Source organism: Puma concolor, chromosome B3, assembly GCF_028749965.1.
Source record: "Puma concolor isolate L17-30 chromosome B3, mPumCon1.1.hap2, whole genome shotgun sequence".
Classification (NCBI taxonomy): domain Eukaryota; kingdom Metazoa; phylum Chordata; class Mammalia; order Carnivora; family Felidae; genus Puma; species Puma concolor.
The window spans coordinates 107935936-107960281 of NC_141672.1; the positions used below are offsets into that span (position 1 = coordinate 107935936).

The 24346-nt window shown below is 36.1% G+C and overlaps 1 protein-coding gene and 1 long non-coding RNA gene across 12 annotated transcripts in view; one reads left to right on the plus strand and one right to left on the minus strand.

Annotated features, from left to right (window-relative positions):
- The window catches only part of HERC1 (HECT and RLD domain containing E3 ubiquitin protein ligase family member 1), a 189982-nt gene that overhangs the window by 121255 nt on the left and 44381 nt on the right, over positions 1-24346 (minus strand). For all 11 annotated transcript variants that reach the window (XM_086710897.1, XM_086710904.1, XM_086710902.1 and 8 more), the window contains exons 2-12: positions 22654-23609; positions 18159-18254; positions 10637-10831; positions 9525-9836; positions 7266-7362; positions 6534-6677; positions 5154-5281; positions 2558-2702; positions 2284-2455; positions 734-868; positions 202-367 (exon numbers count right to left, since the gene is read on the minus strand). In XM_086710897.1, coding sequence (XP_086567023.1) covers positions 202-367; positions 734-868; positions 2284-2455; positions 2558-2702; positions 5154-5281; positions 6534-6677; positions 7266-7362; positions 9525-9836; positions 10637-10831; positions 18159-18254; positions 22654-23583 — 2520 coding nt within the window. In that variant the 5' untranslated portion in view covers positions 23584-23609. The remainder of the gene's footprint in view (positions 1-201; positions 368-733; positions 869-2283; positions 2456-2557; positions 2703-5153; positions 5282-6533; positions 6678-7265; positions 7363-9524; positions 9837-10636; positions 10832-18158; positions 18255-22653; positions 23610-24346) is intronic.
- Positions 317-23904, plus strand: LOC147580267 (uncharacterized). The gene is made up of 3 exons (XR_015252703.1): positions 317-430; positions 9168-9254; positions 22566-23904. It is a non-coding gene; the product is annotated as an uncharacterized LOC147580267 (long non-coding RNA).

Genomic DNA, 24346 nt, shown 5'->3' on the forward strand with positions numbered 1-24346 from the left:
GGGAATGAAAGGTTTCCCAAAGATAACATCTGACTTTTGTCTAAAGGATGAGTTAACCAAAAACATTTACTCCCACCAAGAAAATAGGAGTAAGGGAAAGAACATCCAATTGAATTTTTCCAATATATGACTGAATTTATGAGCAACAAGTTCAGGGAAAGATGTGTCTGGAGATACAGATTCCAAGTCCTATATGCTTACCTCTTGAATTTCATCTGGGACAGTTGAATCCATCAGTCTGAAGAGCAAATTTCGAAGTGGACCTGCCTGTCTCCCAAGAATGCTGGTAGCTACCCCTCCCGCAAGCGCAAGAGCAAGGTGATTTGAAAGCAGCTTCAGGCACAGCTTGAGGAAACTGTGGTGTTCCCTGAAACCAAATAAACTACTATGAACTTCTGACCTACGAAAGAACATGTTCTATCCAGTTTGGGTAACATTTTTTTTCTCTTTAAAAATTTTGTCAAATTATGAGCAATAGTGATTTTTAAAACATGATTTGTGAAATTATGGGTAATTTTTCTTAAAGGTTATTATCAGTAAGTACCTGAAGTTTAGCTCTTTTTTAGATTTTAAAGGAGTTTAATATAAATGAGGGCAAAATAGGACAAAAAGAATAAGTCAAAACTCAAAATGAGTAATAGGTGTAGGCATGCGCAGGCGTGTGGGCGCACACACGCGCGCGCACACACACACACACACACACACACACCTTATATACATATATATAACATACCTTGATGAAGGGAAAGGGAGTGGGGGAATCTCACTGTTTATTTTATCACAGTATCTCTCAAGAAAAGAACGCAGGTGTGAGAAGGTACTCTCTTCAAGATCTACACAATAAGGTCGGTGCCACGCAACAACTTGTCTAGAAGGAAGAAGAAAATCATGTAACAGACTTGACGGGAATTTTCACACATGATCAAAAACAAAATTTAAACCATTACTAAAGCTGAAAGATTTCAATAAGATATACAGAAGATCTTCTTGATTATGAAAGTTAAAACCCTTCACTTTAGCAACCAAGGAAAACCAAGCACTTGCCATCCCTAGAGTTCTTCAAGAAGAAAACATATAACCACAACCTGCTTTGGAAGGTTGGGTATTCACTCACTTAAAAGCAGAGGGCTGAGTCACATGACCTACTATAGGCTTCTAGTTCTAAGGGTCTACACAATGTATATTTCATATTAAGAAAAACAGCCTGACTCTATATAATGATAAATTGAAATCTATTAAAAGAACAACACCTAATGACTCTTGTGAAGACTGTCAGGATCTTGAGAACCAATTACCTACATATGAAGTGGAAAGTTGCAAATTTAATGTTAATAGCAAATTATTTATAATCAATTTATTATATCTTTAGCTTTTGTTTTGGAAGGTAATTATCTATAAATTTCTTAATTGGTTAGAATGTCCTAATAAACCCATCTGAATCAAAGGTCTAGAGTGAAAATATAATACATGTCAAGTTTAAATTAGCCCACATGCATAAGAAAATATGTATCTCAAATAACCCTAAAATTCCTTAAAATTCACACTAATACTGTCTAAAACTCACCTACCTGATTATCTAATAAGATACTGTTACCACTTCAGGAAAAAGCTAAATTCCTACAAAAGTAACTTCCTTTATTTAGAAGTACAGCCAGTTTCTTTTCAAAAACCAACCACATAAAGGCCACTGAGGCTAATCAACTGTTGAATAAAGCCTAGTTCTAATGTAAATTATTTTAATGGAACTTCCTCTTAATACGCGTTTAATTTTTAAAATCATTATCTAGAGACAGAGAAGGAATTCAAAATGTTTACAAGACACTTAAATTAAGAAAATATCTTGGGGCGCCTGGGTGGCGCAGTCGGTTAAGCGTCCAACTTCAGCCAGGTCACGATCTCGCAGTCCGTGAGTTCGAGCCCCGCGTCAGGCTCTGGGCTGATGGCTCAGAGCCTGGAGACTGTTTCTGATTCTGTGTCTCCCTCTCTCTGCCCCTCCCCCGTTCATGCTCTGTCTCTCTCTGTACCAAATAAATAAACGTTGAAAAAAAAAAAAAATTTTTAAAAGAAAATATCTTAAATACAGGGTATAAACTTCTTGCTTACATATCTAACCTCAACATTCAAATCAAAAGAACTCTAGATGTCATTGCTTTGATAGTAAAAATACCAATACTAGAAATGTTCAGAAGGTCATTTTTATGAACAGAGTATAATTATTTTTGCTTTTATTGGTGTTTCTGTCGTTATTAGAACACAAGCATTTTTAAACGTGGGCATTCTTACCTATCCCTAGGAAGAGCAGTCCATGCCAGACTATGTGAAGTTCCAGCAGAAATCTGCTGAATAGCTATGCCATCTAAGCCACTCACTTTCTTTGGTTTAGTAATAGGACCCGTGGAATTTCCTTGGCCACACTGCCCCATCGAATTATTGCCCCAGGCATAAACTTCATTATCTAAAAACAAAATGGAGAACACAAGAAAAGCCAAATTTAAATGTAATACATTTATAGAAGGTAACAGTTAATACTATTTCTTTTAAAAATAAGTAACATTACCATGAGAAAGAGCCAAACAATGACTGTCTCCAATAGAAATATCAACTATTCTTGTGGCAGCCAGTTCTTCAATAAGCTTGGGTCTCAAAGCAGTAGCTTCTGAAGAACCACAACCCAGACAAGCTCCACAGCCCCAAGCATAGACCTGAAACAAACAGAACAGCACTACATGTTACATCCTGCGTTACTAGGTCAAAGACTTACACTGTTTAAAAATAAATATCATCTATTAAACAAGAGTGTGGTTTGATACTAAATAATAACTTTATGTTGTTAAAAATAATATTTACTGACTTGTTAAGGATTTTCAGTCACTTATTGTGCTGTTTTTAAGTGTTTACTATATACACAGACAAGCAGCCAAACTGAAAAGAAAAATAACTGGTCACAGAAAAAATGGAAGGATCTTAGAAGAATCTTAGCTTAGAAGTACTGTTGCTATCTTACAACTTCTTCATATGTTTCTCACTCTGCAGGTCTCAATAAATATTTCTTGGTTGACTAGACCAAGCTATAAACATATAAAATGAATGATATAAATCACAAGACTGATGTTTATAATTTAGTTAAAAACCACCACACCTCATTGTTACAAGAATTTTAATGATCACTTACAAAGATGGCCATGTGAAGCAGGAGTCCACACAGTTCTCTTTGAACATCTGCATTTTTTTTTTTTTTTTTTTTTTTTGGCTAATTACTACAACCACTGACTGATTTAAGAAGCTTGGGGGAAAGGTGAGGTGACAAGGAAGATAAAAGGGTGAATGACTGCCAGTTTGGCAACCCCAAATCAAAACAATTAGCAAACTAAATGACCTTCTTTTCCCTTCGGTGGGTTGTGGTAATATCATAGAGACTTTAACCCTTACGCCACCAGGTTTGGGACTTTTTTTGTCTTGCAATTCTTTCAGTAAAGACTACTGAGAGATTAAACCTCTTAAACAAAAAATGAGCAGCAAATACTTGTACCAGTTGCTAGAAAACTACTTAAGACAAAGATAGAAAGAACAAAATTCCAGTACAATTAAAGGTATATCTTCGGAGGGGTTAAGAACTAAACACAAGTAAGATGAAAAAATATGTAGTCAAAGTCATTCTAAATCTCCTAAATCACTCAAGTACAATACAGTACTGTCAATAAGACACACATAGCTAGAGTTTGCTCTTGCCAAGTTACTTTGGCTGAACACCAGATAAAGAAACACTTGGCCTGTATTTAGGGACTCTGTTGTCTAAAAAATACATACTGTATTTTTCAACATAAGAATCACACTTAATATGATGGGAAGTCAGCAGTGAAGTGGCCTAAGAGGACTGAGGGAAAAGCAGATATCACCTCAGGCTTAGCAACTGTAACAGTAAACAGAAGTATCCTTGCCATTTAAAAGTATTTCTCTCTTATTTTATTTTTTCCTAAGTATATATATTTGATTTCACATAACTTCGTGTATTCATGATACAACTATTCTATCTCACAACTAACTTACAAGTTCCTTTGGATTTCAAGGTAATAAAATGTATTATCAACTAATAGCTGAATAGTACTTGATAATTTATACAAACTTTCAATAAACATAATTACCTTACCTGATCATTTGTAAGCAAAATGGAAATCATTAATCGTTTCATACAAAAGAACCACATGATGATCAAGGGAGGTCTGTGATTTGACTATGGCTATACACCAAACAAGCGAGCATCTGCTGTCTTCAATTCACAGATTCTTACCACAAAACCCGTAGTGACAAAAATGTGCAAGAGAAATTTCAGATTTTAAGGCAGCATCCAGCATTGTAACAAATGACTAATGTAATGAAATACAGGGTAATGAATAGTTCGATTTTTTAGGACACAGGCATTCTAGACCCTCAAAAAATAATTAAACTATATGCTAATTTCAACTTTGCTATTCATCTGTCTTGTGAATTAGTCACAAAACATTTTTATACCACTACGTGGCACATAATGGATTCTGACATGAGAGAAAATGAGTGGTCAGCTCACTTTTTCACTGTCACTGCTGATGGAATAAGAAGGAAATTATCATCAATCTATCACCATACGTGGACCCTCTCTAACACCAACAAAAACAGAAATCAAAATATGCATACAGAAGTTCAAAAGTTTATGTAAAGGTATTCTAAAGCTCTGACCACCTTAAGCCTGACACACCCTTTCTTACAAATACCTATCCCCTCAGATTATTTTCCACTTGGAAATTTCTCCTTACCCTCTCTACTGATCACCTTCTTGCCTTCTTAGTTCCTATCACTGGTTCCAACAAGATCTATTCGCACTTTCTCCCATTAACCATAATTTTTAGGAAAACGTTTAAGGGGTGCTGAGTGCTAAAAAGGTTTTATACAAAGAACAGGAGGCTGAGGGCAGGTTTATCTGGATCATACGGGACAGGTGAGAAAACCTGATTCCTTTGCAAATATTCCACCTCTTCAAACAGGAGAAAATATTTCATTTCAGTAGACTGCCTTTAAAATGTATTTTTTAACTTTAAAGTTTAATTATGATTATTACTTTTTAGTTACTTACTCCTCTGAAATAATTTAAGCTTTTTATGCTCATCCCTTAGTCCTACCTGCCCTGTTGATGTTAAAGCAAGTGAAGACTGGCTCCCAGCACAAACTTTGCGAATGAACATTCCTTGTAAAGCTTCAACAACTTTAGGTTTATACACTCTGTTAGTATCGCCATGGCCAAGTTTGCCTATTTAAAAAAACACACACACACACACATTCAAATTAAAAAATTTACTTGTTTTAAAGAACCTCTATTCTTTACCTAAGTATTTATTTTGACAAATATTGCTCATCTTTCCATCATGTACCTGACAGATGTGCAAAACTCTTAAGTTTCTGACAGCAGAATATGTGAACAAATGAATGTTTTTGTTACAAGATAGAAACCAACAACCAACAGGCTTCTGAATCTTAATTTCAAGTAATTAAAACAACTTTGAGAGACATGAAAAACTGTTTTTCTTTCTCCACTATGATGGTCATATTTCTAACTTCAAATTTGCTGATGTAATAAATACATTCTACACAAGATTGCGTATGTATCTATTATTAATTTTTGAACAGATCTAATAATTACTGAAATATAAGACTTGGCAAATCACTAAAGAAGAAAAACAAATGGCCAACAACAAATTCAACCTAAGAATCAAGGAAATACTAATTAAATGATACCATTTTCACTATTGAAATTATTTTTTAAATAATCTTAATACCCCATGGTTTGTTGTTGAAACATACGGGGAAATAAGCAATCTCACACTGCTGGTAGTTGTGAAAAAGTGGACAAAGATTTAGTTACTGTTGTGTAGTTTTGATCCAGGAGAATATTTGGAAACCACCCAGATACTCAACAATAATAAACTGATTTTTTTTTTTTAAGTTGTGTTACAATCACATAAAAGAATACATTGAGCTATTTTGGGGCACCTGGGTGGCTTAGTCGGTTAAGCATCTGACTTCAGCTCAGGTCATGATCTCACGGTTTGTGAATTCAAGCCCTGCATCAGACTGTCTGCTGACAGCTTCAGATTCTGTGTCTCCCTCTCTCTGCCCCTCCCCCGTCTGTGTCTCCCTCTCTCTGCCCCTCCTCCGCTTACACCCTGTCTCTCTCTCAAAAATAAATAAACATTTTTAAAAAATACTGTTAGATAAAAACCAACAGGTTATAAAATACCTAAGGTATATATGAGTCTGCTTTGGTTTTCAAAAAAGACATCCATATGGAAATATATGTACATATTTAAATATATATCATTTAGAGGTCCAGCTATGACAGTTTTAACAACGGCTATAGCAACATTTCTTGAAACAGTTCATTTAAATTTCTGCTCATCTTAATATTGAGTTTTTCTACAATAGGCATGTACAACAGAAAAGTAAATTTTTTGAAATCTCAAGAAAACAAGCCCAAAGTTATCAATAAATAAATTTTTACATACCATTGTCTCCTCCTCCAAAAGACCATACAGTTCTCCCATCTTTAGACAAAGCAATAGTATGTGAACTGCCACAAGAAACCTCTCCTACGTTGCTAATGTCTTTCACTAATGTTGGAATGTTACGGCTATTACTGTCACCGTGACCTTGGATAAAACATATACAACAAAGAAATAATGTTAACTCTTTTTCTTTAGGCCATTACTTCACAGGTAGAATAAACATTTTAAGTTAATGACAGAAATGAGGTATTTTCAAAGTAAAATTAAATAAGAATCATTTCTAGTATCTTCTCATCTCATCTTCTAGGCTGCTCTCACACTGAGAGACCCAGTCCCTTCAGTGAATAATTAGAATATGCTATATGTGTTCCTCTCCCAACACTTGTCTAACGTTATTTAGGATCATGCTCATGTCAACTAGTTTTCACTACTAACTAGATTACACACTTCAGGATCATGATGGTATCTTTCTTACCCCTGAAAGTGTCTCACCCCTTAATCCTTCAGTGTCTGTTCATTATAGGTACGCAGTAAATGCCTGGTGGATTTAATTACAGCTTAAATTTCAGCACTAGAATCCAGGTATTCACTATATAAAAACTATCTTCCTCTGAGCTAAAACTAACAAAATAAATAACAATTTTTTTGCCTATTAAATCTAGTCTCACTACTTTTTAGGAACCATCATTTCTATTTTTCTATGAGAGTAACTGCAATTTTAAAAAATCTTACCTAATCTTCCAAAGTCTCCTTCACCCCATGTGTATAATTCACCATCCTCTGTGACAGCAGCACTATGTCTGTATCCAGCAGACACACAAACAACTACCTACACAGCACACAAAGCACACCAAGATGAAGAACATGAATATGCTAAAATATATAGTTCATACTTGATGTTATGCACAGAGACTTCAGAGATACTGATATTCACAACTTACCCAGAAGTTGCCATGTACAGCTGTAGAGGCTGTGCTCAGGACAAAAGTACCTGGGGTCAAGAAAGTGGTGAAATACAGCCTCTGCTGTTTCCCAGCCCATGAAACTTGCCTTCCACTCAGAGAAGGTAACTTTCCTTAATTCATGCAAAGGCACTGTAAAGGCTAGCAGGAGCCCTGAATATATTAATCTAATCACTTGCAAGGATATGATATCACACCAATCAAGTTTTTACTCAAAGAGTTGGCTGGGGCTGAATGCTCATGTACAATGAAAAAATTTTAAATATAATGTTAACATAAAACCTACAATCCTGGCTAATCAAGAAAAATTCATTACATAATAGGGATAACTCAAAAACACAGTGATTATTACCAATGCAGAAAGATCTAAGCAGTATATAAGCTTACATTAATTAAACTCCTAACACTATCTCTTTACCCTCAATTAGCTATATAGTTGATGAGTAGAATCAGGGGAATAAGATTATAAGCAACATAATTGGGGGATCACTATCATACCTTTTAACACTAGTCAAATAGTAATTTAACAGAAAAAATATACTAATTATTTGCATCTTTTCAATATTCAAAAATTTGAACTCACTTTAGAAAATTTAAAGTTTAGATTCAATTAAAAATACTGAGCACCTAATATATTCTAGACAATATGCTAAAACTTTTGAAATTTTTATCTGTAAAAGTAATTTACTTTTTGGAACATTTTTCCTTTATGATGTCCATACTAAGTTATGTTGGCAATGTTTCCACTGCAAAATGGGACATTAAAGGACATTAAAAGGAACAGAAGTAAAAATTTTTTACAGCATTAGAATTAAGGAAGAAAGAAGGTGCTGGAAAGACCAGAAAAATGCAACTTCAAGTAGTATTTGTCTGAAAATCTCCTTAGAGCTCCACATTCAATATCTTATCAAGTATCCCATTATGTTGTCAAGTAGAACATTCCAAGGCTCATTGCTTTGGGGTTGATGTCTAAGTTAAAATACTGAAAGTTATAATAAAGTAAAATTCATTTGATAGCCAACCTTGTCAGACAATCTCCTATGAAGTAAAAGTGCCCACTTGTAATTCTGGTATAAAATAAAAATTGAAACTTTAAAAGGATTTTATATAAAAAAAAACTTTTGTAGAAAGAATGCAATCTTAAAATGGAGGAATCCATATAATTGCATATAAGTTTAGGAAAATACCTTTAAGGAATACCTTTAAGGAAAATACCTTTAAGGAAAGGTAAAACAGAAATAAGAAGAGGAAGTCTAGGGGTGCCTGGGCGGCTCAGTCAGTTAAACAACTGACCTTGGCTCAGGTCATGACCTCACAGTCTGTGCTGATAGCACATTTTCTTTGTCTCCCCTCTCTCTGCCCCTCTCCCACTAGCTTGCTCCCACGCTATCTCAAAAGTAAGTAAACATTAAAAAAAAAAAAAGAAGAAGAGGAGATCTAAGTTCAGTTTGTAATGGTGCTAATTATTTGTGTGTGACCTTAGGCAAGTTAGTTAACCACTCTAAAAGCCTCATTTAAGTTTCTATTAAAATGCCACCTCCTCTAACCTTACAACCTCATTATCTAATACCACACCCCACCCAAGTTAGTATCTACTACGTTACTCATTTTTTTCCCTACTATTATTTGAAATTATTTTATGTGCTTACTTATTTTTTATCTCTATCCACAGATTAAAGCTCCATGAGAGCAAGGATCTTGTCTGTTTTGTTCACTGCTGTTGTGTCAACTACCTAAAACACTGCCTGGCTCTTGGAAGGTACTAAACAAATATTTGCTGAATGGAGGATTCTCAGTTTCCTCATGTGAAATGAGAATAATAACTACCTTAACAAAGTTGTTGTAAGAATTAAAATTAAATACTGTATGTGAAAGTGTTTTGTAAACCATAAAGCAAACATACAAAAGATAAGCCAAAGGATTTGCGGGTAGAGTGCCACTTCAGAAAGAATACATCAAAATCTGAAAGATACCATCCTTATAGCACAGTGCATCTAATTATTTTTAAATACAAAAAGAAAGCACATACCTTTCCCTGCAGAGGGCCCTGAATAAGCTTAGGATATTTCTGTGTTGAACTATTTCCATGTCCCAGTTTCCCATAATCACCATCTCCCCAACTGAAGACTTCTCCTTCTGTTGTAAAAGCTAAAGTGTGACCATCAGATCCTTTAGAAGATGAAACCTTTTTAATGGACCTGTGAGGTTCAAATGTTAACTTCTTTAAAGTGGACTGATTATTAGAATCTCCAAGGCCCAGTCTTCCATAGCTGCCTTTACCACAAGCTCTGACAGAGCCATCCGTAGAAATAACAAAAGTGCAGTATTGCCCAGCTTCAATCTATAAGCAAACAAAGAGAATAATAAAATAAAATGCTTCTGTGAGAATCAAAGTATAATATTTGACGTTAGTTTTATCAAAGAGGTTCAAAGGAAGTCTTTAAAGTCAGAACTTGACATGAATCTCCAGAGAGATTAAACAGAAAATTAGGAAAACTATTACTGGCCTTTTTATGTTGACTTTATTGCTGAGCTCAAATTAATGTATATGTTATCTTTTCAGGGTATCTACCCAGTCATGGTTCACTAAAACAACACAGTAAAATGTTTTAGCCTCATCTTATAAAGGCTGGGTAAAGGGCAAGAAATAAAATTATCCTATAAATCCCTTAGAGTCCATTATGGTGAAAGACCATACACAGTATTTTACATTCATTCAAAAAAAAAACACATACATTTTAATGAAAATAATAATAAAATGGAAGATTCTAACTTAGCTTAAAGGTAGCCACAAATGAAAAAAGGTGTTAATAAGAAAATAAAGTGCTGATTTGGCAAAGGGAAAATTCCAGTTTTTATTTAGTCCTATTTATTATTTGCATTGAATATAATGGTAAGTCTGTTGTCATTCATAATTCTTTTTAAAAATCCAGCTCCCAATTTAATTTTTTGAAACTTAGAAACAAAGTTAGGGAAATGGACTAAAAGTTTTTTTCTAGTAAAATGAAAAAAGTGATGCAATACAGTGTAGAAATGATATAGATAAGAAACAAGAATCTTCATCCACTTAAAAAAAGCCCTGAACACTATTTAAAGAGAACCCTGTCATCTACCAATCTGTAAAGTATGCAGAGAACTCACAGTTTGAGCATCAGAGAAACTGGGAGCCAGTTTGGGCTGTAGTATTTTCTCCTGTGTGCCTTCCACCAACTGATGGCTGCTATTGCTCCCCCAAACATAGACCTCACAGGTTTCTGAGACAATGGGAGTGTCACCAGTCTGAATGCTATCTGGGCTAGCACACGTTCTTGAGTAATCAGAAGCCATTCTGCAAACCTATTAAAATTAAAAACATGCAATACATAGGCAAGATATTTTTAATGGAAACATTTTTATAACTGTCACCTGAAATTACTGTTTACTTTCTTCTAAAACTCTCAACTGCTCAAATAACTTAAGAACAACACATCCAATTTTAAATACAGATGGACTACTGTAGACTACTCTCTCCTGGAAAAGATACTAATAAAGGTGGCAAAAGTGGAGGAAGAGACACACAATCAAGACTTTTTTAGCTAAAAATTATATTATTGTACACACAGTACAGAAAATCAAAGCTTAAAAAACAAAGAAGTGGCTGGCTCAGTTGGTAGAGCATGCAACTCTTGACCTCAGGGTTGTGAGTTCAAACCCCACGTTGAACACAGAGCTTACTTTAGAAAGAAAGAATGAAAGAAAGAAAGAAAGAAAGAAGAAGAAAGAAAACACAATTGATAATCTTATCACCTTAAAACAATGAATGCTATCTATTTTAGGTATGTTTTCCCAGATTTTTGCATATACGTGTTCTTTAACATTGTTATCACAGTGCATATATAAAAGTAATGATACAAAAGTCATGCAAAATTTTCCATGTCTACCTAATCTTCATGATTGAAATGATAATTTCCCACCTAACATAAAAACACAATTTACTTAACCCTTTCTTTAAAAATTTTTTTTAACGTTTATTTATTTTTGAGACAGAGAGAGACAGAGCATGAACAGGGGAGGGTCAGAGAGAGAGGGAGACACAGAATCTGAAACAGGCTCCAGGCTCTGAGCAGTCAGCACAGAGTCCGACGCGGGGCTCGAACTCACGGACTGTGAGATCATGACCTGAGCCGAAGTCAGATGCGTAACCGACTGAGCCACCCAGGTGCCCCTTAACCCTTTCTTTTAAACAGGACATTTAGATTCTTTTTGTTATATAGAACATTTTAAGGAATGTAGTTTTTAATACATTTTTTTGTATTACTTCTTAAATAGAGAACCTCAGAAATGGGGCTACTATATCCCAAAAGGATAACAACCTTACAAATCTTGAAATATACTAGGTAACAAATTGCTTTCCAAAATGGTGCTACTTTATTATTTTATCACCAGCAATATATTCTATGTATAATAAAAATCACTGCTTATTTACAATCTGTGTTGAATACAATGGTAAAGTCTGTTGTCATTCATAATGCTTTTTAAAAATCTAGACTTCTTCACCTGCCGCCCCCCACAACCCACCAGAAGGATTGGACCCAGTGTGGCCATTTCAGTTGCCCTAACCACGGAATACATCTTTATGAGAGTACCAGTCTCACTGAATTGATACCAATATGTATGATTCTAATTTTTTTGCAAACTTAAGTGGGATAAAGGAGGATGCCTTATTTTAACTACACATTTCATTATTATCAATAGAACTAAAGTTTTTTTCATCTATTTGTTTACCACTAACTTCTGCCCATTTATTTTTTAGAGCTTAACGGACTTTCAACTGGCTTATATGAATTCTATACAATAAAAATACTAACCCTGGGGGCAGCTGGCTAGCTCAGTCTTTAGAGCATGCGACTCTGCCTCACATTGGGCAAAGAAATTACTTTTAAAAGGTGTATTAATTCTGACTGTAGCTGTTGCCAATTGTTCTGTCTAGTAGTTTTTTGCTCTAACAAAATAAAAGGAGGAAAACCTCCAAAAGTCAATCTTCAGAAGCCCATTAAATGGAAGGGGATAGAATAATTTTAGTCAGAATCATTAAATAGTATCCAAAACAAGAGAATGATATGTGTGGTAAATAAACATTTTCCAATGAACAAAAGGACAGTTTTGAGAACATACAAAATATGGGTAAGTGAAGGCTGCCAGTCCCTAATAAAAATCTGAAATTTTGCTGGAGACAAATGGAGAATGGTGGGGTCAAGAGTGTTAGAATTTTTTTTAAGTTTATTTAATTTTTTTTTGGGGGGGGGTGGTGGGGAGAGGGAAAGAAAGCACAAGTGAGGGAGGGGCAGGGATAGAGGGAGAGAGAAAATCCCAAGCAGGCTCTACACTGTCAGTGAACCTGTGAGATCATGACCTGAGCTGAAATCAAGAGTCAGATGCTTAACTGACTAATCCACCCAGGCACCCCATGTGTTAGAATTTTTAATATAAAAATCTATTGCTATTAATAGGTTTTATAAAAAAGTCACAGCTCTCCTCCCCCCACAACCCCCAAAAAGAGCGAGATAGAAAAAAATTTACTTATAGGGCTTAGAAATGTGTGTTTAAAAACAACTGAGGGGTGGCTGGGTGGCTCAGTCATTTAAGTGTCCAACTTTGGCTCAGGCTATGATCTCACAGTCCATGGGTTCGAGCCCCACATCAGGCTCTGTGCTCCCTCTCTCTCAGCCCCTTCCCCACTCATGCTGTCTCTCTCTCTCTCAAAAATAAACATTAAAAAAAAAAAAAAAAAAAAAAAAAAAAACAGAGACAGGGGCGGGATAGGAACCTAGGAAGATGACAGCAGCAGCAACACAGTTTTCTAAACTCCCTGAACAGAACAGCTACAAGGCCAAACTTCAAGTTCACACTTAACATTCACAATAAAACTAGGTGATAAGGGTACCTCCAGTAACTCCTTTCAAAAATATAAGCAGATGCAGACGAACCACCACCCAGCATAAAAACTACATAGTAATGACATCTGTGCAAGAGGAAGCAATAAAGTATCCGACAGACCTCAGAACAGGAAAAACCTCAAACAACCAATTAGGTACTCAATGGACAGAACAGTAAGCCAATCTAAGAACAGCAGTTGCAAGTAGGAAGGACTCTGCCTGGTCTCACAGCAGGTAAGTACAAAGAGTCCATGAGAAGTTTGAAAAAAGCTATAGTAATCTACTTCTTGTGAACTCTTCAAGTTGACAAGCAAGAATTCCCTTCCAGGACACAGTCACCACACTAAAGAGTAACTACTGGGAGAGGAATATAAATTGAGCAGGATAGGGACAATAAAGAGGAAAGACAGAATGTCAAAATAAAAGTGGTGGAGGGGACCATGCTGCAAAACCATCTTGTTTTTTTGTTTTGTTTTTTTTTTTTACAAAAAAATAATAGGAGTCTTTGGTGTTTGAAAAGCTATCTTGAATCTCATCTCCATTTTAAAAGTTCAGAAAACCAAACTGTCCACAAAAATCAGCAACAAAAATATCCAGGTCAAATTCCACATGAAGTTATTACTAGAAAAAAAGGGGAAAAGAGGCAGAATAACATTCCTACAATAAAAGCATGCCAGAAGGGAACTTCTGACAAAACAGATCAAACTGTAACCTATTTCGAAACAAGCTAAAGGGATTAAGAAAATGAAACAAGACATGAAAGACAAACAAAAATCTGAAATAGAAACACTCAAAAATGAGATGACAGAACTCAAGAAAAAATCAGAGAAGAAAAAAAAATTTCAGAAATGAAGACTAAACTAGAAGGAATCCAAGTGTAAATATATACAGTCGACAACACCTTAAGAGCTACAAAAAATAAAAAAGGAAAAAATGTTTAGAAATAAGTAAATGAAAAAGATATAAAAAGTATTCAAGAAAAAGTGACAAATACTAAAGTTAGGCAAAGATCCAACATACAGATAATGGTGGTCCTTAAAGAAGAAAATCAAATTTAAAAAATTTTTTAAATACTAAAAACCAGAATTTAGGGAAATTTTTCTGAAATAAAAAAGATTTTATTTTATTTTTTTTTAAAGTTTTTTTTTTTTTTTAACGTTTATTTATTTTTGAGACGGAGAGAGACAGAGCATGAACGGGGGAGGGGCAGAGAGAGAGGGAGACACAGAATCGGAAACAGGCTCCAGGCTCTGAGCCGGCAGCACAGAGCCCGACGCGGGGCTCGAACTCACGGACCGCGAGATCGTGACCTGGCTGAAGTCAGACGCTCAACTGACTGCGCCACCCAGGCGCCCCATGAAATAAAAAAGATTTTAAACAACATATTGAAATTCTCATATCTCTGATAATATCAATCCAGAATGTACGACATCTACATGTATTCAAGTGAAATACTGATCTTTAAAGATCACCTAACTCATGGGAAAGAAAATCAGATTATCTTCAGACTTTGACAGCAAAGGTTCATGCCAGAAGAAAACGGATGAACATAACTGAGGTGCAGAAGAAAAGAAAATGTGACCCAAAGATTTTATATTCTCAAAACTGACTTTAAAGTACAAACTGGACAGCAATTATTAACACATAAGAAGACAATATTGTTCTTTTTTTTTTTTTTTTAATTTTTTTTTTTTTCAATGTTTATTTATTTTTGGGACAGAGAGAGACAGAGCATGAACGGGGGAGGGGCAGAGAGAGAGGGAGACACAGAATCGGAAACAGGCTCCAGGCTCTGAGCCATCAGCCCAGAGCCTGATGCGGGGCTCGAACTCCCGGACTGCGAGATCGTGACCTGGCTGAAGTCGGACGCTCAACCGACTGCGCCACCCAGGCGCCCCAGAAGACAATATTGTTCTAATGGACTTTACTGAGGAATGTACTAGAGAATGAGATTCAGATAACCCAAAAGAAGAAAAAGACATTAACAGAGAAGCTGACTGTGAGCATTAAATATATAGTTACTTCTAAAACTAAAACTAAATGAGGGTTAAAAGGAAGAGAACATGATGCTCTATGTACATTTAATGTTAACTATAAAAAAAAAAAAAGAACATATATAAAAATGTAATGTTTTCAGAGGATCTCTTTTGCATTGTTGGTGGGAATGCAAGCTGGTGCAGCCACTCTGGAAAACAGTATGGAGGTTCCTCAAAAAACTAAAAATAGAACTACCCTACAACCCAGCAATTGCACTACTAGGCATTTACCCAAGGGATACAGGTGTGCTGTTTTAAAGGGACACATGCACCCCCATGTTTATAGCAGCACTATCAACAATAGCCAAAGTATGGAAAGAGCCCAAATGTCCATCGATGGATGAATGGATAAAGAAGATGTGGTGTGTACACACACACACACACACACACACACACACACACACACACACACACACACAATGGAGTATTACTCAGCAATCAAAAAGAATGAAATCTTGCCATTTGCAACTACATGGATGGAACTAGAGAGTATTATGCTAAGCGAAATTAGTCAAAGAAAGACAAATATCATATGACTTTACTCATATGAGAACTTTAAGAGACAAAACAGATGAACATAAGGGAAGGGAAACAAAAATAATACAAAAACAGGGAGGGAGATAAAACATAAGAGACTCATAAATATGGAGACCAAACAGAGGGTTACTGGAGGAGATGTGGGAGGGGGGATGGGCTAAATGGGTAAGGGGCACTAAGGAATCTACTCCTGAAATCACTGTTGCACTGTATGCTAACTAATTTGGATGTAAATTTTAAAAATAAAGTTAAAATTAAAAAAATGTAATGTTTTCAGTAGTCATATGGTGGTAGTATTTGTCTTATTTTAGGGTGGCTGTTTGTGACTGTGTGCAATAAATGATTAAAACAAGTAAGTAATTTTGGGGTATTCTAATTCTACCAACCCTATACCCTTGAGAATGAGTATTCTTAGTTTAGAAGAAAGGAGATATAAATGTAATATAGAAAAGATTAAGTAAAAATTCTTTGGCTCTGAATTTGAAAGTATCAGCATCAAATCATGAGGTATATTAGCTTTAAATACACACACTCTAGCTCTGTCCACTATAAAAGCCTAGAAACAAAATACTCAGTAGTGATGAACATTTTTAACACTCTGATTGTGGTTCTGAAATACTATTTCCCACTAAAAGAAACTAGGGCTTTTTGAAGAAATAGCTATCTGATTCTAGATCTGGGGCAAGAAATGTACAAGATGAATCTAGAGTAATTTAATGTGTCAGACAGCAAGAAAGCTATCAAAGATTATTAGGTCTATGTCAAAAGAATTTAGGAACCACCCTGAAGAGACTACTACCCCAGAAGACTATTGGCCCACTACTATGGGTTCATAATAATATTTTTCAAAAGAAATCAACTGGTCAAGTTTGGAGGATAACAGACTAATTCAATAAACTGAACACTAGTAAATAAAAATCAGTGTCAAAATTTTTAAAAATTGGATAAACAGAATCAAGCACTTCTTCTGCCTTTCTTAAATGAACTGAAGCAGAGTAACCAAATAATTGATAAGGGAATCACCTTTATAAAAACATTCCAAAGAATAAATGGAAGAAGAATGATACAGTTAAAGTATCACCGTTTTGCACTCAACCATCAATGAATTAATAAATGTAGTCATATAAATGTAGCATCAACATTTGCTAATACCACAAAAAGAGAGACAATTAGAAGGAAGCTGATGGAAGATCACAATGCCATACAGTCTTGCCAAAGGGATCAAACCTAAGATCAAACCTTGCTAAAAGGATTAATCCTCAGGTCAAGCCTCTGGATCCACCTGACAATTTGCAGGAAATAAATAGAACATGGTGAACCACATTATGAGTAATCAATCAGCAAAAAGCCCAGGTTCCTGAGCAAAAACATTGAAGGAAAAGAAATAAATGGAGGGGAACCCATAGATTGATTTAAAAGACATCGTGTGTGTGTGTGTGTGTGTGTGTTTAGACGGGGGGGGGGGGGGGGGGGGAGAGGGAGAGGGAGGAAGGAACAAAGGGAAGGAGAAGAAGAATCGTAAGCAACCTCCACACACAGAGCAGAGCCTGATCTCATGACACAGTGCGATCATGACCTAAGCCGAAATCAACAGTCAGACGTTTAACCAAATGAGCCACCAGGCACCCCAAAGACATCTTTTTTTTTTTTAAATAGGCAAGACAGTGTCTACAGTGTCTAGAGATACACACCTGGGTGACACAACAACAAAGAAATGCAAGGAAGTGATTACTCTGAAAGTCAGCTTAGTGATTACGTAGGAGAGGAGGACAGGGGTAATGACCAAAACATGAAAGGGCCATTCTGAGTGGCTGGTAGTTTTACTTCTTTACCTGGGTAAGATGAGAAGAAAATTTATTTTATAATAATTCATTAAGCCTGACATTTGTTTATATGTCTTTCTGTATCTATTTAATAATAAATGTTTTAAATTAAAGTTACCTGCACATGACACAAAGTTCAAAACGAATAAAAGGGTATATATAAATTGAAAAGTATGTCTCCTTCCCACTCCTGAGGCCAGACACCCTAGCTCTACTTTCTAGAGGCAACTACTGATGCTACTTCCTTTTGCATCCTTTCCAAAGATTGAATAATTATTTTTAAGGGATAAACACATGCTACAGCATTTTAAGACAAAGTAGTTTTAATGTAAAAGATATGATTATTACATACCTCTTCAAAGAGACATAAAGCTGCCTCATAGAGTGAGCACAAGCCATCAGATGTTCTGGTTGGTTCCCTCCACTGACTTCGATCAGCAGATGAACCCTACAGTTTCAGGAGACATATGTATTAAAATCACTTAAGTATTCCACAAAAATACCTGAGGAATTGTTTATATGATTATGCATATTAAGATCAAATCCTAACACTAGGTCATGAAACCAACTTTTATATAGAAGTGTTATAAAAGAAAGAGCTATAGAGTGAAACACTAAATTAAGTGCCAATTCCTCAATGATTACCCTATTCAATAATCATAGGGCCTGACCCAGAAAATAGTCAAGGAGGCAGAATTTTACTAATCACATATTCTTTGAGTGGCCAATATCCAGTAAATGAGGCCCCAGGAAATATTCTACTCTCCTGGGGCTGCCTTGCCCACCTGTCTCCAAGGATACAGCAAGTAGAACATAGCGAGCTTGAGTGATGACCTTGACCAGAGCAGCAGAAAGTCTGTTCCTCCCTTCTTAGTTTCAGCAAAACTAAAGTCTCACAAATCAGTTCATCAGTCTCACAAATCAGTGCTGACTACACTAGCAACAAAGCATCTTTCTCCTATCACAGCTGAAGAATCGTAGACCTCTCTGGGACTCTACAGAAGGGCCCAATGGCTGTGACAAGAAATCATTCCATCATTAAAAAACGACAAACCAGAAAGTGAACTTGATCTCACTGCTCCCTCAAATTCTCAAATACTTAAATCTTTAGACCACAAATGTCAAGTTCTTTCTCTGGTTTAACAATTCTTTAATCATGAAATTTTCATAAGTAGCTTTATTTCAAAGGATTCTGTACTGTAAAAATATTTATATTCTAGATGATAAACTGGCAGATATATGATAGGAAAGTGTGTCTTTTATTACGGAAGGGAGGCTGGCCCTATAAGATCCCATTTATCAATATCAATTTTATTAATTCAAACTATTTTAATCAACATGATTCCTAAGTAATTAAACAAATGAATATGTTGGCTATTTAAGTTATGGCTAGTTTATTAGGTACTAACCTGCTGCCACCAAATCAATTTTTATCTATTTAAGATGGTGCTTCTCAAATTTTAATAGGGACATGAATTATCTGGAGATTATGTTAAAGCACAGATTCCAATTCAGTAACTATAGATAGGGTCTAAGGTTCTGCATTTCTAACAAGCTCCCGGGTTATGCCAATGCTGCTACCTGAGGCTTACTCTTTGAGTAGTAAAGCTAAAGAGAGCCAGCCACTTGTAGGTCTGGAATCATACCAGAAAGTGAGTGTTCAAAATTAACTAGCACCTAGATATACAAGGTGCTGCGATCTCAGCAAATACTTTGGGGCACAGATTCAACGAATTCCATCATTAGCTGTGCAGAACTTCTGAGGAAAACACAAGTGTAATCTATGGTTCCGTTATTTAAAGGCCATCTCAAGTGATCTTCAAATCAAAAGCAGATGAAGAAGTAGACTGCTGCACCTTCCTAGGAGCTGGTACGAGAGCCATTATAATCCTCTTTTTTATGCCTTTCTACAATATGGAGGAAAATGTTGAAAACCACATGAAGTTTTCAGTAACAGATCTGGGTTTAAATCCAGGCTCCATCACCTATTGGATGTGTTAATGAAGGATAAGTTTCCCTATCCTTAGACAAGAATAATGCAGATATTATTTAGGTTTGTTGGGAAGATTAAATAGAGTTATGTATAAAACATGCTTAGCACAGCTCCTAGTATATAATAACAACTCAAAACTGGTAGCAGTAATTAATTTGCATCATGTACACTGAGAAAGAAAATACAAGAAATCTTTAATAAATTCTTTCTAAATTTGAAAATACCAAACCAACAAAACATCCTTCAAACACTGTCACTGATTTCTGTCCTTCCCAATACAGTCAATACAGTACTCTCCCCTCTCCCCAATCCACAGTTTGACTTTCTGCAGTTTCAGTTACCCAAGGTCAATAGCAGTCCAGAAGCAGATGCTCCTCTTTCTGACATAGTCAGAAGGTCAACAGTAGCTTAATGCTAGGTCACACTACCTGCTCATTCCCCTCACTTTCTCTCATCAGCATTGTATCATCTCACATCATCACAAGAACGGTGAGTGCAGTACATTAAGACATTTTGAAAGAGAAACCAGATTCACGTAACTTTTATTACAGTATATTGTTATAATAGCACTATTATTGTTGTTAGTCTCTTACTGTGCCTAATTTATAAATTATATCATATGTATGCATGTACAGGAAAAACCGCAGTACACATAAGGTTCGCAGCACTATCTGCAGTTTCAGGCTTCTACTGGGGGGGTCTTGGAACATAGCCCCCAGGGATAGGGGGGGATAATGTAGTTAAGACTGAGACTACTCCAGCTCCAGTCAGTCAGTAAGGATTAAAGACATCTCTAAAACCCATTCTGTACAGAATTCTTAATGTAAATAAGAAAACAATACTATCCCTAAGTATTTTTTAAACAACTAAATTTTGGAAAATATAGCACATGAAATGTGTAACTTTATACACTGTTAACATATCACAGGAATTTCAATGATATAAAGATAAGTGGAAATTAAAATAACAAATTCATGATTTCATAGGTCTTCATTTAATTACCCACCTCTTAAGCATCTACTATCAAAAATAATGTTATACCTTTTTTTTCCACATTCATCTTTTTAAGATATTCTGACAAGAACATAATATCCAGGTACTGGATAGAGTACCTTTCCACATATTCTTGCTATCTGGTTTGACTCCACTTAAAATTGCTTCAATGACTCCCCACTGCCTATAGCACTAATTTTCACTGCATAGCATGAGATACAAGGCCCTGCCTACTTAGCAGCTTTATCTCATCCCATTCCACCCCATACAAGCAGGGGCTTGCTCTCCTACACCTTGGTCACTTTGTGAATTCTGGTCCTTTCATCTGAAAACTTCTCCAGCTACCTCCACTTACACATTTCACGTTTGCAGGCAAACTCTACTTTCCAACTAAGCTCAGGGATCCTTCCTCCACAAGGCATTTTCCGCCCCTTCCCTCCAGCTCTCCTCCTGTGTCCCATCACCTCCTCTCTGTGCAGACTTCTACTACAGCTCATTATCTTTAATTTGAAATGTTTGTGCATCTCTCTTTCCTTAAACTGTGAGTTGGCTGAGGGCATGGACGCTACAAAGCTCATTTATCTTTTTAACTCAGTGCCTGACACCATCTGGCACACAGTGTTAAATAAACACGAAGTGGCATCAAAGGCCAATGGTGTTTTAACTGTTGTTTATTCTTTTAGAATTCAGAGATATACAATGACATTTTTTCCCTACTCTCTATTTAAATATAAGGTCATGAATATCTTGTGGACTCCCATTCAAACAATTACTACACATGTGTTATCACTGAAGGTTAAGAATCACACAAGTAAATAAAATTTATGGATTGAACTTATTTTTGTTAGGCCTTACATCAGATACTCAGTTAATGGTTATGTGTCTCTCTCTTTCACTTCTAACTTGGGTGGTGACTTTTGTCCCAGTTGTTCAGGGGTAGAGAAACTTAAGGCAGGGAGGATCAGGTCAAGTTGGGGTCCAGTGTACAAGGAGTGGATACACCAATTTTCCAAATTCTCAGACAACACTGTAAAGTGTAAGAAACGTGAGTTCTGAAGACCAAGAGCATCAGACTCTATCACTTACTGTGCAAGAAGGAATAATAAACATAAAATTCAACTAAATAACCCTTCCTTCCCTCTAAAGCCAATCTGAAATTAAATTAAATTCAATCTAATATAGGTCTCTGGTGATGTTAGGAGAGCCAAACTAAATCAAATATACAAGATTCTTCCCCAGAACAGATCCAGATTTCTGTCAAAAGCAATCTAGTTTTCCGTGGTGCCCTCATTACAATAAGGAGCTATATCATAGGGTATAAACTTGGAAGTTATGGAGGGAGGCCCCTTCTGACTAGGTGTATTTGACATTTTATCCAGGAATGAAAGAGGTAAAGTGAAGAGAAAACTGGAAATCCAACAATAATGTAAACTTATTGTATTTTAGATCTACTTTAAGGTAGGCCTTCACAGGAAAAAAAATGAATAAACTTAACATAAATACAATACATGGTCTGCAAAGACAGACTTGGAGTAAGAAATAAATAATGAAGTGTCTGCCCCATAAGTACTTAATCAGTATATGTTTCACTTCTAGTTCTTTTTGCCAAACGTGTAAATTTAGGTAACTGTCACAGTTTCTTCTTCCTTAAAATAAGGATAAATTATATCTACCTCATGATTATCATGATAATTGAATCACAGGATGCATCCAAAGCACCTTGTTGTTAGCAGGTACTCAACAAAGGCTAACTCTCTTCTTCCTTAATTGCAGGTATTGGGGAGCAGTAAATAAAAGAAGTCAAAAAAGGAATAAGATGGTTTATTACAGATTAAATTGAAGGCAGATTTATAGTACATACCAAAGAACGCCTCATCTGCATTAATATAGTCATAAAGCAGTCAAAGCTGATCATTCCTTCCTGGCTTGATAGTAGTTTGCTTTTCTCCATGGAATTTACAACCGCTGAAGCCCCCAAAGCCATTTCTATCCATTCAAGAAGGTACCGCAAAGAGCCTCGCTGAGCTGCTAAACCAAGTAGCAACTCAGAAGCTAATCTGCGACCTAAAGTGTCTGCCCCAGAATTGGGAATAGTTACTCCTTTAAGAAATGTTGTCACTTGTGATAAGCAGTCCAAACCCATTGGAGGAATCTTGCTTTCATTTGCTAAAGATAATGGTGGCAAAGAGCTGACAACTTCAATTGCAGTATGAATAACGTCGTTGCAAAGACTAAGACCAGGTCCTGACACAGGCATCATCCAACTTTGTCTTAGAAGTGCAAATAATAAACTTAGACCAGTTCGAACACCCATTTCTATAAGTGCATCAGTGCTTGACCGGGGACGTTCACTAACAGAATGGACATCTGCTGAACCAGAGCTGCTCTCCGGAGAATGCTGCTGCTGTTTCACTTTGCCTTTGTCATGGTATTTATTAGAAAGTGCATAAAAGACACGCTGGAGTACAAGCAGTCGTTTTCGAAGTGCCCCAGCAAATGGGGAATCTGAACATACCATCTTCGCTAGTGCTAGCTGGCTGCTAAGAAGGGCATCCAAATAGTGGTCCTGCTCATCACTTGAAAGAGACTCACGTTCAAAGTCTGGCAACTGTGGTCCTTTGAGGCACAAAACTTGTTGGGGCAAAGGTACTACTTCTTTATTGCTGACCAGTTTAGAATACAGAACAGCAACTCCCTCTCTTGTAGCAATAGATTCACTATCCTCTGTAATCCAGGAGCTGTTCAGGTGTTCAAGCCATTTCAGTTTCACTGGTGGAACCATAGTTGCCATGTTGGTTTACTCTTCAGCCATTAGTTCTATAAAGGGAGATGAAAAAGCAGTCAAAAACTTACACAATTGATTCATAAAATGTTTCTGAACTTCCATCTTACATTACAATTAGTGATTTCAAACTGGTGAGACAAAGTCTGAACTGGAATTAATAGCAATGTACCAATGTTAGTATTTTAGCTTTGATAAGTGTACTATAGTTATCTAAGATGCTAATATTAAGGGAAAATGGGTAAAGGGCATAGGAGAACCCTGCACAATCTTTGCAACTTTTGTGTAAACCTAAAATTACCCCAAAATAAAGTTTATTATTAAAAATTAGTGATTTGTGTGCCTCTTCTCTTCAAGTTCTGGCCCCACTGTCAGTGTAACAGTGGGTTCTACATGCTCATGACCCCCAAATTCCTATCTCCAACCCAGAACTCTTCCCTGAACTCCAAATTCATATATACAATTCCTCACATCATCACTCCATATAGATATCTATAGGCATCTCAACATATTTAAAACCGAATTCCTAATCCACCACTACCGCCATGCCCACCCAAACCCATTTCTCCTATAAACTTCCTTATCTCATAAATGGCAACTCTATCCTTCTGCTCCTCTGGACAAAAATCTTGGGAGTCACCACTGATTCCTCCCTCTCTTACACAACAAATCAGTCAGCACTACTTACAAGTACCTCCAAGAATCCAAACAGCCACTCCCTTACTAAAACCTGCCCCAAGCTATCATCTCTTGGATCATTGAAGGAGCCTTC